The sequence below is a fragment of the Archocentrus centrarchus genome, chromosome 15 (assembly GCF_007364275.1).
Source record: "Archocentrus centrarchus isolate MPI-CPG fArcCen1 chromosome 15, fArcCen1, whole genome shotgun sequence".
In the NCBI taxonomy this organism is placed as follows: Eukaryota; Metazoa; Chordata; class Actinopteri; order Cichliformes; family Cichlidae; genus Archocentrus; species Archocentrus centrarchus.
Window position 1 is genome coordinate 5,350,939 of NC_044360.1, and position 15,811 is coordinate 5,366,749.

General features: G+C 40.1%; 2 protein-coding genes across 2 annotated transcripts; one reads left to right on the forward strand and one right to left on the reverse strand.

Annotated features, from left to right (window-relative positions):
• The first annotated feature begins 1,021 nt into the window (after window positions 1-1,021).
• cdc5l (CDC5 cell division cycle 5-like (S. pombe)) lies at window positions 1,022-10,830 on the forward strand. Its single transcript, XM_030748837.1, has 19 exons — window positions 1,022-1,224; window positions 2,541-2,644; window positions 2,801-2,962; window positions 3,073-3,200; window positions 3,456-3,555; window positions 3,701-3,827; window positions 3,924-4,015; window positions 5,433-5,577; window positions 5,736-5,927; window positions 6,349-6,497; window positions 7,265-7,436; window positions 7,689-7,853; window positions 8,002-8,082; window positions 8,242-8,493; window positions 8,577-8,684; window positions 9,466-9,555; window positions 9,665-9,796; window positions 9,915-9,995; window positions 10,500-10,830. The coding sequence occupies exons 1-19, from the start codon at window positions 1,180-1,182 to the stop codon at window positions 10,611-10,613; spliced, it is 2,439 nt and encodes an 812-aa protein (XP_030604697.1). The 5' UTR covers window positions 1,022-1,179; the 3' UTR covers window positions 10,614-10,830.
• A 1,441-nt stretch (window positions 10,831-12,271) lies between these two features.
• Window positions 12,272-15,781, reverse strand: LOC115793569 (putative leucine-rich repeat-containing protein DDB_G0290503). Its single transcript, XM_030748617.1, has one exon. The coding sequence runs from the start codon at window positions 15,621-15,623 to the stop codon at window positions 12,555-12,557; it is 3,069 nt and encodes a 1,022-aa protein (XP_030604477.1). The 5' UTR covers window positions 15,624-15,781; the 3' UTR covers window positions 12,272-12,554.
• Window positions 15,782-15,811: the final 30 nt, after the last annotated feature.

The window sequence follows — 15,811 nt, forward strand, 5'->3', positions numbered from 1 at the left end:
TATTCAAATGTTTGAACTTTTTCCAGTGCTTCCTACAGTTTGAGTCCTTTGAGTAAATGGTGACAAGTTTACAAAAAATAAAATAAAGCTTGGAGAAGGCTGGGTCCTCACTTTTTCTTTTTTGGTCTTTTTATGGCTTTTATTAGACAGTTCTTCACAGTGGAGAGAGACAGGTTTAAGTGTTTAAGTGCCTTCTCGGTATACTGTCCTCCTATTGACCTGTTGTCAGTTTCCATATTCCAAATAAAAAGCCAGATATTTGGAGTGATGATGTTTTTATTTCAACTCTGTCTCATATATATATATATATATATATATATATATATATATATATATATATATATATATATATATATATATATATATATAATGAGTCAAGAGAGAGAGAATTCAGAAAAACTGATAAGAATTGTGCACATTGTGACGTTTTTGAAAATTTGGAAGGATATTAGGTACTATCATGAACTATTCAAAAACCGTTGCATACAAGCTGAGGTGGCCACTTCGAGGCCGCTATGCAGGGCGCTATACGCCATAACTGTAATATGGCGACCATCATAAAAAGAAAATAGCGTATCTCAGCTGCTCTTACCTTGTATGAGATCACTTTCCCTAAGCTTTTGTGCTACATAAAATACATTTTTGATGTCATAACTGGGTGCCCAACAGGCGGCCACTTCAACTTGCTGTGTTGTGGTTTTTCAAAGCCTTATTTCCATATTTTTTTACAATTAGAAAAGTTGACTTTTTAGTTAATTTAATTTTATTTGGAAAATGTTTTTATTCACAAATAGTGTTTCGAGTCTTAAATCTTGAAAAACGATTTAAAGGTGTTTGGTAAGGCCCTGAAGTTAAAAATAAATATAAATATCCATAAATTAGGTATTTATTGCACATATATTTAATAAAGTTTGAGAACAATAAAAAATAATAAAATTCAATAATTCTGACGGAAACAGTCATCGAATTTCGTCTTTATCCTTCGACCACATTACCCATGATTCCTTTGTGCAGACCTGTTGTGAGTTTCCGCTTTGGTGCGTGTTGCCTTTTCCCTCGGAGCGGTCGGTTTGTAGTTTGATTTTTTCGTGTGTTAATCTCACGCTACAAATTACCACAGCTGACTAAGAATCACTTATAGCATTTCACTGAAGGAGGAGATACAACCGGGTCGCCAACATGCCGCGAATTATGATAAAAGGAGGCGTCTGGCGCAACACTGAGGTACGTGTGTACATGGCTAGCATGATGCTAACCTCCTACAGCAAACCTATGTGTTTGAGTTAGCATGAAGCTAGCTGCTCTCTTAGCGGGATTTATCTCATTGTACATGTTAAGGTTTCTTGAGTTGTTGACAGTTGTGTTTTAAGACTTTCGTTACAGCTTGTGGGGAGTTTTATGCACGCTGCCTTAACATTTACACATACATGTTTTAGAGCTGCAACGATTCCTCGAGTAACTCGAATAATTACGCATAAATGTTTATAGTGAGCAAATACTGCAAACTGCACGACTTTGCAGGTGTTTGTCAGTGAGCTAATGATTAATGATAGGCGCATTTTTCAACAGTGACATCATCTCATTGAGGAATTAAAAGTTTGAGATTAAATTATTTTACTGGCTTGTTCGGAGGTCTCAGGGATCATTCCCAAGTTTTTTTTTTTTGTTTTGTTTTTTTTTTAATTTGGAGCAACAGTTTACAAACAAAACAAGGCAACAATATAAAACAAAGTATCAGATAGGTTTCACAGGTTGAGTTGTCCGTATTCAGATTAATAAAGGCAAAAACAAACAAACAAACAAAAAAAGAACAGAACAACACAAACACAACAAAACAAACCACAACAAAAAAACCGGGGGGGCAGAATGTGCACTTTAAAGTCTATATCATCTGTATACAGTTGACACAGAACAGGGGAAGTTTTGGAATGACAGACATCTTCTTTAACCATAGATTTAAGAGGTGTTGGAATTGCTTTTATCATAATATCATCTATGAAATGTGATATGGCGCAAATACCTTTCAAAAGTTCTCTAAAAATATAGATTTTCTATTCAACAAAATATATCTGTTGTTCCATACTGGAGTATTATGTGGTGTGAAATTATGTTTGTAAAAGAGTTTCCAATAGAGCATTCACAAATATCAACATTTTCCAAATCGTACAAACCATACGCCGGGGGGGAGGGGGTTAACACCCAACGTAAGCTTTTCAAACAGTTAGAAAATGTCGGTCAGCCCTACGTAATTGAAGCACTGCAGCCTGACCACCAATGCCCGAGGCACACTTGCGTGGTCTGTTTTCATCTGTGCTGGCCCGTAAATTTGTGTGTAATCTGGTGATTGGCGGCTGGCACTGTTGGCAAATTTTGTATAAGAAAACTCACTGTTGGCTGTCTCAAAAGATGCTACATGTTGCTAAAGGACAGATAGAGATGGGGGGGGGGTGCCTGTTTGATGATTGTGAATGTTGATAATTGTGAATGACCCCTTGCAAGGTCATGTTTATGGACGTCTGTCCGTCTTTCAATTTATTCAGGATGAGATCCTCAAGGCAGCTGTAATGAAATATGGGAAAAACCAATGGTCCCGTATCGCCTCCCTGCTGCACCGCAAGTCTGCCAAACAGTGTAAAGCCAGATGGTGAGTTTTGATTCAGAAATATGTGATATCAAAACATCGAATTAATTATAAGTTTACATACAAAAGATGTTTGTTTCATTCATTTAGTTTTGTCTAATCTCTATTTAAAAAGAGCTAAATAAAGACTTTACCCTCTGGCTTTGTTTCTGTCCGCAGGTACGAGTGGTTGGACCCCAGTATCAAGAAAACAGAATGGTCCAGAGAAGAGGAGGAGAAGCTGCTTCACTTGGCCAAGTTGATGCCCACTCAGTGGAGGACCATCGCTCCTATCATAGGAAGGACGGCTGCTCAGTGTCTGGAACACTATGAATACCTGCTGTATGTTTCTCCTTGAATAAGGGCGTATTTATTTCTGTGGTTTCTCACCTTGTACGTCTAACAGTATTCAGTGTTTGCTGGTTTATAGTTGAAGTGTGTTGTGTGTTCAGGGACAAAGCAGCTCAAAGAGACAATGAGGAGGAAGTGGGAGATGACCCCAGGAAGTTGAAACCAGGAGAAATTGACCCTAATCCTGAAACGAAACCCGCCAGACCTGACCCTGTGGACATGGACGAAGGTGCAGAAACACACTAAATACTGTCCCAATGAATGAAGAGACTGAGCTTTTCCCCTTTTTTACAGATTTATCTGAGCCAAGGGAGAGCTTGTATCTTGACAATAAGAATGGATTTGCTCCCTACTTATCTTTAGTATTTTTTTTCTTTTAAGTCTCCTCTCCATGGTTAAAAAATTGTTTAATCATAACACAATCATATATGATAACTTATTCAGTGTATTTTGTGTATGTCTCTCTTTCTCCATCACTCTGTAGATGAGCTGGAGATGCTCTCAGAGGCCAGGGCTCGTCTGGCCAACACCCAGGGCAAGAAAGCCAAGAGGAAGGCCAGAGAGAAGCAGCTGGAGGAAGCCAGGTTCAGTTAATTTAAAGCTTTTACAGATGCACTCAGACGAGCTGTATTTATCAGATCTGTGAGCAAATCTTAGCAGTTCACATACAATAATAAAATGGTCATAACTGCCTTTTGTTTTTTTGTTTTTCCTGATCTTATGCTGCAGACGTTTGGCAGCTCTGCAGAAACGCAGAGAGCTGAGAGCTGCAGGAATCGATGTTCAGAAGAAGAGAAAGAAGAAGAGAGGAGTGGACTACAACGCTGAAATCCCCTTTGAAAAGAAACCCGCACCGGTAACCACAGCTAGTTCTGTTGTTTGTGTACTTCAAAAGTACCCACAACACAACTTAAACTTGCAGTATTAATTATTGACTTTTGGTTACTTTAAGGGTTTCTATGACACCAGCATGGAGCAGTATGATGCCCTGGAGCCTAATTTTAAGCGGCTCAGGCAGCAGCACTTGGATGGAGAATTACGCAAGTTAGTATCACTTTAAACTGTGGCTGCTTTTCAGTGTGCTAACATGGCTCCTTGTTTACATCACATGAATATTTTCCTTGTGTCTTGACTTCTCCAAGTGAGGCCGTGAGAGAGATGTGAGGATGATGTTGTAGTTGGAAAATGCAAAAGTCTTGATTGCATAACATTATTGCATAATAAGCATCAACATAGCTAGATGGATAGTTTATTGATCTCACAAAGGAAATTATGTTAAGCAGTCAAGAAAATAGTACAGTTTACAATAAACAATAAAGTGAGAGTAGAAATGGCACAGAGTGCAACACTATACATATACAACAGTGATACAAAACAAAATTAATAAAATATAAAAATGTAGGTAAAGAAGAGTTATTATACAGTTTAATAGAGAACGGTAGGAATGATTTCCTGAAGTGTTCTTTATGGCAGTGAGGTTGAATCAGTCTAAGGGAGAAGGAGTGGAGTGGGTGCGATTGGTTGTCCATGATGGACAGCAGTTTGTTCAGTGACCTGCTGTCCCTCACTGACTCAAATACCTCCAAATTCTGACCAATGATGAAGTGCGGACACCCATTCTGAGCAGCTTCTCACTCAGCAGAAGTGCTCGGATGATGTTAAAGGCACTGGAAAAAATAAACCAAAAACATGATTCTCAACCTGAAGACGGTCGAGAGCGTGTTTCACCTGCAAGATAAGCCGGGCCAGAACCAGTCTCTCCAGCACCTTCATTACATGTGATGTCAAGACAACTGGTCTGAAACCATTAAGGCCAGAAGGGGTGGCTTTCTCTGGTACTGGCACTAAACATGATGTCGTCCGTAGCACCGATATCTTTTCATGCAGCAGACTCAGGTTGAAGAGATACTGCTGGATGTCAGACAGCCGGGCAGCACAAGACTCCTGGACCCTGGGACTGATGCGATCGGGGCCTGCAGCTGTGCCTGGGTGTAGTTTCTCCAGCTGTCTCCTCACCTGGCCATGCGTTCCACATTTTTAAGCGCAGCATACACCTGTGTTTCCTCAGTCTTAGCTTCAGTAGAAGCCTTCTCTGTCTTTGTCTCCATGAAGTATGTTTAAGATATTGGATGGCAGAGGGGGGGACGATTTTCAGGACAAGAGGAGACACAGGTTGGCATATTGAAAAGTCCCCCAGTGTTTTGTTCACACACAGTATGGTTCACATGGCAATGCTGAGTTAATGAGAAAACACACAGCAAAAGACATATGCCATAAGCATTATGCTTAATAACACAATTTATAATTGTTCAACTTTAACTCTTTGGAAAACAGTTTTTGAGCAAACTGACACACGATCACATCATAACAGCACACAGTAAACCCAGAAAGACATCAGTCAGCTCTTGTTCTTATTCATAAGTCTGTTGTGGTTTGTTTATTCATTTTATTTTTTATATAGTGAACGTGAGGAGAGGGACAGGAAGAAAGATAAACAGAAGATAAAGAAGAAGAAGGAGAGTGACTTGCCATCTGCCATCCTGCAGACCAGCGGAGTGGCTGAGTTTACCAAAAAGCGCTCCAAACTAGTGTTACCTGCACCTCAGGTAAGTGTGTGTGTGTGTGTGTGTGTGTGTGTGTGTGTGTGTGTGTGTGTGTGTGTGTGTGTGTGTGTGTGTGTGGGAGAGAGAGAGAGGATTATTCTGGATTTTTGCGTTGTTCTACATTAACAGGTTGTACATTCAGTTGTTTACTTTGTTCACAGATCAGTGATGCTGAGTTGGAGGAAGTCGTTAAATTGGGTGTTGCCAGTGAGGTCGCCCGTCAAGCTGCTGAGGAGAGTGAAAGTGGAAACTCTGCCTCCTCCACCCTCCTGTCCGAATACAGCGTCACCAACACCATGGCAACAGGGCTCCGGACCCCACGAACCCCTGCTGCTCAGGACAGGATAATGCAGGTAATAAAGACACTCAGCAGCAGTGTCTCATGTTTATCGTTTATTCTGTGTCACTAGGCTAAATTGACCTTCGTGAATAAAGACTAAAATCACAGCTGCTGTATTGGCCTGTAATTAGGCCAATGTTAAATCAGACCTGTGTGCTCATGTGGACTTCATTCAGGTTAAATTTGGACAGTAAAAGGAAAATAACATATAGCAGTGCTTAAACAGTTTTAACCAAAAGTCTGATTAATGTACTATGTGTTGATCAGTCGATCACCAATCTGTTAGCACTATTTATATTTTTGCCTTCATGAATACTTTAAACAGTACTATTGTCAGTAAAAACATTATTTTACAAAGTAGATACTATCTTCCTTTCCTTTTAATATTTATATGTAAATTAATTTGTACCATTGTGGTGTGTCTGTATTTTCAGGAAGCCCAGAATCTGATGGCTCTGACTAACATTGACACCCCCCTGAAGGGAGGCCTCAACACCCCGCTGCATGAGAGTGACTTCAGTGGAGTGACACCTCAGCGCCAGCAGATACAAACACCCAACACTGTTCTCAGTACACCATTCAGGTAAGAAGCCTGTTATCACACAGCATAATGTTTACACTCTTACCTCTGTGCTGTTTCATTAACAAACAGCTGATTATGTAACATGGCAGGACTTAATAAACAAAATAAATACATTTCAGTTGTTTGGAGGATTGATGTTTTTTTTACTCTGCATCAACTCAAGATGTAGTAAAACCAAGTTTCCTTTATCAAATCCTCGTAACAGAAGCTGTGAGACTAACAGAAACACAGATGCTGTGATCCTTTACATTTTGTAAACTGTGTGAACAAAGACAGAAGCAATGCAGCAACAACAGAATAGCAGCTCTTGCAGCTGCACTTTCCTTCCACAGGGTGACACTCAAGGGTAGATTGTGTCTTCTGCTTTAAAGGCATGAGTTTGAAATATGGCCAGAAACTAGAATCCATATCTTAAAGAAGCCCCGTTATTCCCAGTTACCATTTGCTACTTTAGCCTTAAATAGCAGGTTTGTTGAGCTGCATCTGATGACTGTGTGGTGCAGAAACTCAGCCATTTTTTTTTTAATGACCAAAGGAAAAGGATTTCATATATTTGGTTGGATTTTGTCATCAGCTGCTGCCATTGTTGGTCTGTTTCACTTGCAAAGCTCACACATACAGGTGTCTTAGAGGAAGCTGTCATAGCTTACATTCACATAATAACTCCTCCAAAAGCACAAAGATCAGTGTGTTTGTTTTTTTTAAATTTCTGCCCTGCTGTGGGACACATCTATAAATATGAATAATTTTGTGTATTTCTACAACAGAACTCCTGGCCCAGGTCAGGGGTCAGAGGGCATGACGCCTCAAGCTGGAGGCGCGATAACCCCACGCGTGGGAGGGACTCCAGGTTTAACCCCCGGCCGCACACCACTGAGAGACAAACTGAATATTAACACAGAGGAGCAACTGGCTGATCCTGCATATGCTAAACACATGGTAAAATAAAAACACACTAATACACATTTAAAGCTGTGAATACACAACAAACGGCTCCTTAATATGCAGAATGATAATGATCAGCTCAGTCTGTGACATGACAAATGCTGAATGATGCAGAGAAGGTTTTCTGATGTTGTACTTTAAATGGTGACTGATTATAGAAAATATAATACAATTATTTCAGTGTTTTGAACGTAGTCGTACAGTTTGGGTTATAAATTACCTGCTGCTCTTCTCTTCCCTCCACAGCAAAAGGAGAGCTTGCAGCACCTGAGACAAGGTCTGATGTCACTTCCTGTCCCTAAGAACGACTTTGAGATTGTTCTTCCCGAAAATGCAGAGAAAGAACTGGAAGAAACTGAGATAGAAACGGGATTCATAGAAGACTCAGCAGATATAGAAGCACGCAAGCAGGTACGCACACACTTTAGATTTAGATACAGGATTTATGCTTTTTCTAAGTGACCTCAGTGATATTAAAACCAAATTTATGCTCTTGTTTGTATCCCTGTAGTTTAAATAAGGCTTATCCAACAAAGGTTTGCTTTATGGTGTTTTCCAGGCTCAACGAGAGGCTGAAAGAGAGAAGGAGTTGAAACTGCGACACACTCCTGTTCAGAGGAATCTCCCCAGACCTTCTGAGGTGATTTCACAATGTTCCCATAATTTACACAAAATGCAGGATGATGTGTATTTGAATGTAATCGTCCAACAAAAAGTATCTACTTTAGCTGACATTAAATGGATCCAGTTGTACTTTTATGAGCTTGATGACGGTGCTTATGATCCTCTTTCTGTGCAGGTAAATGAGTCCGTCCTCCGTCCTGCCTCCATGGAGCCGCTCTCTGACCTCCAGCAGGCCGAAGAGCTCATCAAACAGGAAATGATCACCATGCTGCACTACGACTGTCTGCACCACCCTTCAGCCAATGCAGCCAGTCAGCTGCAGCGTGGCAAAACCAGAGGCCCCACATCTACATCCAACAACGCATCACATATCGCTTACCTGGAAACACACGCCTACAAACCAGTCAGCACAGAGGACATGGAGCAGGTAACCCTGCAGCACTGATGTTTCTGCTTAAAAAATGTTACTCAAGCAGCGGACTCTCAGTAATTCTGTGTATCAACAAACAGGCAAAGGCAATCCTGGCAGCAGAGATGGAGGTGGTGAAGGCAGGTATGGGCCACGGTGACCTCAGCATGGAGGCTTACACCCAGGTGTGGGAAGAATGCTACGGACAGGTGAGGATCCGTGTTTGAAAAATGAAGTCAGAGGCGTGAATGGGTGTAAAGATATGCTGCCTCCTTTTGCTCATATTTGTCATATTTCTAATTTTGGAGATGGTGTTATGTAGAAACATGTGGACTGATTGTCTGTAGTGATTAAATTATCGACCAGGCAGCATACACAAACCTCCAGCCTTTTTTTTTTTTTTTTTTTTTTTTTTTTTTTTTTTTTTTAAAAACACTGAAATTTTTTACCCAATGAATGTGTATGTGAGAATGCAAGTATATGATAACAGTCTGGTCATAAACAGTCTTCCATACTCCAAAATCTGTGTGCTGTTGACTTGAGTCCATGTGAGAATAGATCTGATAACATTACAGTGAATTCACAGCAAGGGAGTGGTCATCTTGTGTCCTTACTCATAGTGTTGGAGATGAATCAGATTTAAATGTCATATAAAAATAAGCTAATTCTGATAAACCCATCTTTTTGTATTCATTTTGCCTCTTTTTGTGTAGTGTTATAAATTTAATGCAGGCCTTTTCTTTGCAATGGTGTTTTAGTTCAGCTTGAGCCAAAATGGCAGAAAGAGCCTTTGGACAACATGATGTATCCAAAGGAAATAAAAGGTCTCCATAGGTACCCCTCTGAGGGTCTCGCTCTGCTTTTGGTGGCACATAGCTGAAGTGTTGGCTCTCCATCAGTCTCCTAGCAGCTCATGGTCTCTGGATCAGCCCAAACTTGTGCTGTCTGTTCATTTAAATGTTAATATTGTCCGCCTCTGCTGTTGCACAGGTGCTATATCTACCTGGCCAGAACAGATACACCAGAGCAAACCTGGCATCAAAGAAAGACCGCATTGAAAGCCTGGAGAAAAAGCTAGAGGTGAGAGAGTGCACAGAAAAAACTGTCAGACTTGACTCCTGCATCTTTTTTGAGCTACATCAGAGCTCTGATCCAAACACTGAGGCTCCTGTATCTGTGGACCCTGCAGGTGAACCGTGGCCACATGACAGCGGAGGCCAGGAGAGCAGCTAAACTAGAGAAGAAACTGAAAATCCTGCTTGGAGGATTTCAGTCCAGAGCGTTGGGGCTCCTGAAGCAGCACGCTGAACTCTGGGAACAGGTACTGAACACCTTTTCACTTCATCTGCCAGGACTGGCAAACAGTTTCATCCCAGGCTGTAAATTATTGCAGCATCTGAAACATTTTGCAGCTCAGTTATTCATGTGATGTCCACCAGGTGGAGCAGGCAGCCACAGAGCTCCAGACCTTCACTCAACTGAAGAAACAAGAAGATCTGGCCATCCCGAGGCGACAAGAGGTAATACATTCAACACACACATACAGGTATATTACTGTAAAGAGACCATTAACTGAACACTTTTCATGTTAACTTTCTTTTTGCTGACTTCTGTAAACCAAATAATTTTAAACACTCACAAAGAGATGTTATCTTTAAGAAGTCTTTTTTTAACCCCATAGGAGAATGAAAAAACAATAGGAAAGACAGGATTCAACAGGTGTAATAACATTTATTTTTGAAGGTTATCAGTCTTTGTGTGTTGAATTGAGGCAACTGACCTCCCTGTCCTCTAAGTCTCAGTTATTGTAGGCTGAGTAAAGCCCTTTTAATGGAAAATAAGCACTCATGAGCCCAAAAAACAAGTACCCTAAATTATCACAGCCCACTCACACCATCCTAAATAAACAAAAGTAGCTCGGTGGCATTAAAATGATCCAGATCAGAAGTAAAGTCTGTAAGGCTGAAAAACAGCAGCTTTGCTGGGATTACAAAAAGTTAGTTAACATCTGATTTGTTTTTCAGGCTCTGCGGGAGGACGTGGAGAGGCAGATGGAGAGAGAGAAAGAACTGCAGCAGAGATATGCAGAGCTGCTCATGGAGAGGGAGTCGCTGCTCAACAGTGCTCAGAAATACTGAGCAGCCACACGCATACTCATCAGAGACATCAATATCAGGCTGACCGCTGCCCTGAGTGTTAAACCTTTAATTTTCTGCAGCAAATCCTACCAATATGCCCCACCTCCATGTGCTCATGTTGCTAAGTTGTCACAAGGCTGAGTTTTGAGCATGCTCAGTGGACCCTTGTTTTTCTGTTTTAGTGACCAATAAAGTTTCTTTTCAACGTGGTTTAGTAGCAGTGAGTGTTCGTCTGGAGTAGATTTTTATCAAGAGCAAAAAGAGTAAAGTTTAATGTATTTTAATAAAACTAGCTTTGGTCTGTATAATTCAATAAACTACAATTGTACCACAAAAAACGTAGGAAACGTGGTATCAGGTACAAGGTACCAGGAGGTGAGAAATACCATTTTCTTTTTCTGATGGTCGCCATATAACAGTTTCTGCATAGCGACCACCTCAACTTGTATGCGGTGGTTTTTGAATAGTTCATGACCAAGCCAAGTTTATTTATAAAGCACTTTCAAAAGGGTACCACTTACCAAAGTGCTGTACATCCAAAAAAGCACACCAGTATATTAAAATTTAAAACAAACACACTAGTGCTAGAAAATACAATTAAAAAATGTAACATTTATTATAAGAACATCAACAAATATACAGTCATAGTAAATATAATAATAAAATAATATAAAACAATAACTAAAAGTAACAGCAGCTCATACAGAATCAAACGCCAAGTGAAAAAAGTGAGTGGGCGGTTTAAAAGAAAATAAAACACCTGATATCCTGCCAAATTGCAAAATTTTTATTTATATATATATATATATATATATATATATATATATATATATAAAATTAAGATATCTCTAATTACATTCGGACTAGTAGAAATGACGTCAGTGACCTGTTCTCGTTACTGATTGCCCTCCCAGTGGTTCCAGTTGTAACGGGAAAAGGCTGGAACCACGACGGTGTGCAGGCACGTCGTTAGCTGCGCTTTTTTAAAAGAATTATTCCAGTGTAACTGTATTCAGGCGTCAGTTTGTCACAGGGCCAAGTCACATCTGAAACACTCCTGTCTCTGTGGGACCAACTCATCCTAATCATAATGCAATCTAAGATTTTTTAATGTGTTCAAATACATAATTGGTTGACTCTGTGTTAAAAACAAGTTGATAAAATAATGTGTTAAATACCCTAATCATCACATCAGACATGAGAGATTTGGAGGGTTTGATTGGCATGTGATGACTGCATTCTTTTAAGTGTCATTCTGCGAAAGCAAGCGCAACAAACCTGACTTAAACTTTTGGAAAAGTTATATTAATTTTAATATAAAATTTAGTAATGGTCCAGTATGAATGTAATCTATAATTCTGGTTATTTTCATAAGGATTAGCATAATCATTTTCAAACTATAAAAATGCTTTTTGTTCACCACAAATTTTATACAACTTTCATATGTGTGTGTGGTAAGCATTTAGTCTAGCTTCGCACAAAGACTGTAAGCAAAGGGGAAAAAGTAGACATCCACAAATAACTATTTTTAGATGGCATATGATTGCCTTTATTATTATATATAATATTACATATAATATTATTATTACCCTACCTCCTTAACCTGTATTCTCAAGGATGAAGAAACAGGTTGGGGATGATAGGATAGGGTAAGGAAAAGAGGGAAAGAGACAGAGAAGAGAAACCCCCGACATTCCCCGATGAGCAAGCAACAGTGGGGAGGAAAAACTCCCTGTAGACAGGAAGGAACCTCCGACAGACCCAGGCTCAGGGAGGGGCAGTCATCTGTCAAGACCGGTTTGGGGGTTGAAAGGAAAAGGAAAAGAGGGGAGACAGAAGAAGGGAGGGGAGGAAGAAGAAAGGGATGAAGCTTCTTCTGCGATTAAAGATGGAGGAAGATGAGGCTAGTTTTGTGCAGGTAGAACTGAAGAAGCAGCAGAGTTATAACGGGAAAACACGATTTTGTCTGCACGGTGCTGAAGAATCAGTAGATTTCTTCCAGAAAAACCAGAAGGGCTTTTTCTTTTTCTGGCAGCGTTCTTCCAGATTCTTGTTCTCTAATGCAAGTGTTCTCAGATGACTGATATTTTCTACCTTCTCCTCCTCAAGGTTCTTGCACTTTTTTTCAAGTTCTTCTAATTCTTCCTGGTTTTCTGCATACTTTTCATTCAGGTTTTTATATTTCTCTTTCTCTACATTCTGTTCCTTGTGCATGTCTTTATTTATTTGCTGCAGTTTGACACACATGTCTTGTAACTCGTGATTTCTCCTCTGCACTTCTTTATGTGTTTCCTCCTGTTGTTGCAGCTCCTTGTGCATTTCAGTGTTTTTGTGCTGAATTTTGTTATAGAGATTTCGCAGTTCTGCATTTTCTTTCACCATTTCTTGGATCTTGCATTGCTTCTCTGCACATTTCTTCTTCAAATTGCTCTTTCTTTGTTTTAGTTGTTCCTTCTCTTTAAGTATTTGTTGAATTTTTAGCATGGCTTCATCAAGCTTCACATTCAAGCCTTCATTTTCTTTCTCTGTGTTGTGAAGTTTGGTCTGCACCTGGCTGTATGTCACTTCCTGTTTATGGAGCTTGCGTTCCAACTCTGTGTATTTAGCTTCCTGTTGTTCCTTCACTTTAGGTATTTGTTCATTTTTTAGCAGCGCTTCATCAAGCTTTGCTTTCAAGCCTTCATTTTCTTTCTTGGTGTCCTGAAATTTGCGCTGCAAGTCTGTGTGTGTCACTTGCAGTTTATTGAACTTGGACTGTACCTCCATGTGTTTATCTTCCCATTGTTTATTTTCTTTAAGCATTTTGGTATTTTTTAGCAGCACTTCATCAAGCTTTGCTTTCAAGCCTTCATTTTCTTTCTTGGTGTCCTGAAATTTGCGCTGCAAGTCTGTGTGTGTCACTTGCAGTTTATTGAACTTGGACTGTACCTCCATGTGTTTATCTTCCCGTTGTTTATTTTCTTTAAGCATTTCGGTATTTTTTAGCAGGGCTTCATGAAGCTTTGCTTGGAAGCCTTCACTTCTTTTCTTGGTGTCGTGAAATTTGCTCTGCACCTCTTTGTATTTCACTTCCAGCTCATGGATCTGGCACGGCACCTCCTTGTGTTTATCTTCCTGTTTTTTCTTTGCTTTAAGGATTTTTTCATTTTTTAGCAGGGCTTCATCAAGCTTTGCTTTCAAGACTTCATTTTCTTTCATTGTATTGTGATGTTGGCACTCCAGCTCTCTGTGAGTCGCTTCCAGTTCATGGAGGTTGCACTGCACCTCCAAGAGTTTAGCTTCCTGTTCTTCCTTTTCTTTAAGCATTTCTTCATTTTTTAGCAGGGCTTCATCAAGATTTGCTTGCAAGCCTTCATTTTTTTTCTTGGTGTCGTGAAGTTTGCGCTGCACCTCATTGTGAGTCACTTCCAGTTTGTGGAGATTGCACTGCACGTCCGTGTGTTTAGCTTCTTGTTCTTTCTTTTCTTTAAGCATTTCTTTATTTTTTAGCAGCACTTCATCAAGCTTTGCTTTCAAGTCTTCATTTTCATTCTTTGTGTTGTGATGTTTGCACTCCAGCTCTCTGTGCCTCACTTCCAGTTCATGGAGGTTGCACTGCACCTTCAAGTGTTTAGCTTCTTGTTCTTTCTTTTCTTTAAGCATTTCTTCATTTTTTAGCAGTGCTTCATCAAGATTTGCTTGCAAGTCTTCATTTTCCTTCTTGGTGTCGTGAAGTTTGCGCTGCACCTCTCTGTTTGTCCCTTCCAGTTTGTGGAGTTTGCACTCCACGTCTGTGTGTTTACTTTCCTGTTCTTTCTTTTCTTTAAGCATTTCTTCAATTTTTAGCAGCGCTTCATCAAGATTTGCTTGCAAGCCATCATTTTCCTTCTTGGTGTTGTGAAGTTTGCGCTGCATCTCTCTGTGCGTCTCTTCCAGTTCATTGAACTTGCATTGCAACTCCGTGTGTTTACCTTCCAGTTCATTGAACTTGCTTTGCAACTCCGTGTGTTTACCTTCCAATTCATTGAACTTGCATTGCAAGTCCGTGTGTTTACCTTCCAGTTCATTGAACTTGCTTTGCAACTCCGTGTGTTTACCTTCCAGTTCATTGAACTTGCTTTGCAAGTCCTTGTGTTTACCTTCCTGTTCTTTCTTTTCTTTAAGCATTTCTTTATTTTTTAGCAGGGCTTCATCAAGCATTGCTTGCAAGTCTTCAGATTTTTTAAGGCTTTTGTGAAGTATGAGCTGCACCTCTCTGTGTGTCCCTTTCAATTCACTGAACTTGTACTGGACATCTCTGTGTGTCACTTCCAGTCTATCAAACTTGCATTGCAACTCTGTGTGTTTACCTTTCTCTTTTTCCTTCTCTTTAAGGATTTGGTCATTTTTTAGCACGGCTTCCTTGAGCGTTGCTTCCAAGTCTTCATTTTTTTTCTCAGTGTCGTGACATTTGAGCTCCATCGCTCTGTGTGTCCCTTCCAGTTCATGGAGCTTGTATTCCAACCCTGCGTTTTTAGCGTCCTGTTGTTCATTCACTTTAAGTATTTCTTCATTTTTTAGCAGTGCTTCGTCAAGCCTTGCTTGCAAGCCTTCATTTTTACTCTCGGTGTCGTGAAGTTTGTGCCTCACTTTTGTGTGTTTAGCTTCCTGTTGTTCATTCACTTTAAGTATTTCTTCATTTTTTAGCAGCACTTCATCAAGCCTTGCTTGCAAGCCTTCATTTTTATTCTCGGCATCATGAAGTTTGTGCTGCATCTCTCTGAGTGTTGCTTCCAGTTCATGGAGCTTCCACTGCAACTCTGATTGTTTAGTGTCCTGTTCTTGAAGCGTTTTTTCAGTTTCTAGCAGGGTGTCATTAAACACTGCTAGCAACTGTTTATTTCCTCTTGATGCACCGAGCTTCTTGACGACCTGAGGTCTCACATCTTCCATCTTGTGCAGCAAGTCTGTTATGTACTCATGTCCTTGCCTATACATCTCCCTAAAATCCTTTTTAATCTGCAACTGTCTAACTTCTTGTTGTCCATTCATTATTGGTTGAGTGTGAACCTCTATCTTTCTATTTTTCCTCTGCTGAGGTATCGCCTTATGCACATTCGAACGTGTGAATGCTGCTAACAAACTCGCTTCTAGACTTAAATGTTACCCCGACGTTTGTCTTGTGTGTGCCTATGTGTGAAAGATCAGAGGCTACGTCCCCTTCAAGTCCTCTGACGTTA

Bases quoted from the DNA above. Each gene is read 5' to 3' on its own strand.
- cdc5l (XM_030748837.1), top strand. From the start codon at position 1,180: ATGCCGCGAATTATGATAAAAGGAGGCGTCTGGCGCAACACTGAG. The intron at 3,201-3,455 runs GTGCAGAAACAC...ATCACTCTGTAG, and splicing joins CCCTGTGGACATGGACGAAG to ATGAGCTGGAGATGCTCTCA. The intron at 3,828-3,923 runs GTAACCACAGCT...GGTTACTTTAAG, and splicing joins TTGAAAAGAAACCCGCACCG to GGTTTCTATGACACCAGCAT.
- LOC115793569 (XM_030748617.1), bottom strand. From the start codon at position 15,623: ATGAATGGACAACAAGAAGTTAGACAGTTGCAGATTAAAAAGGATTTT.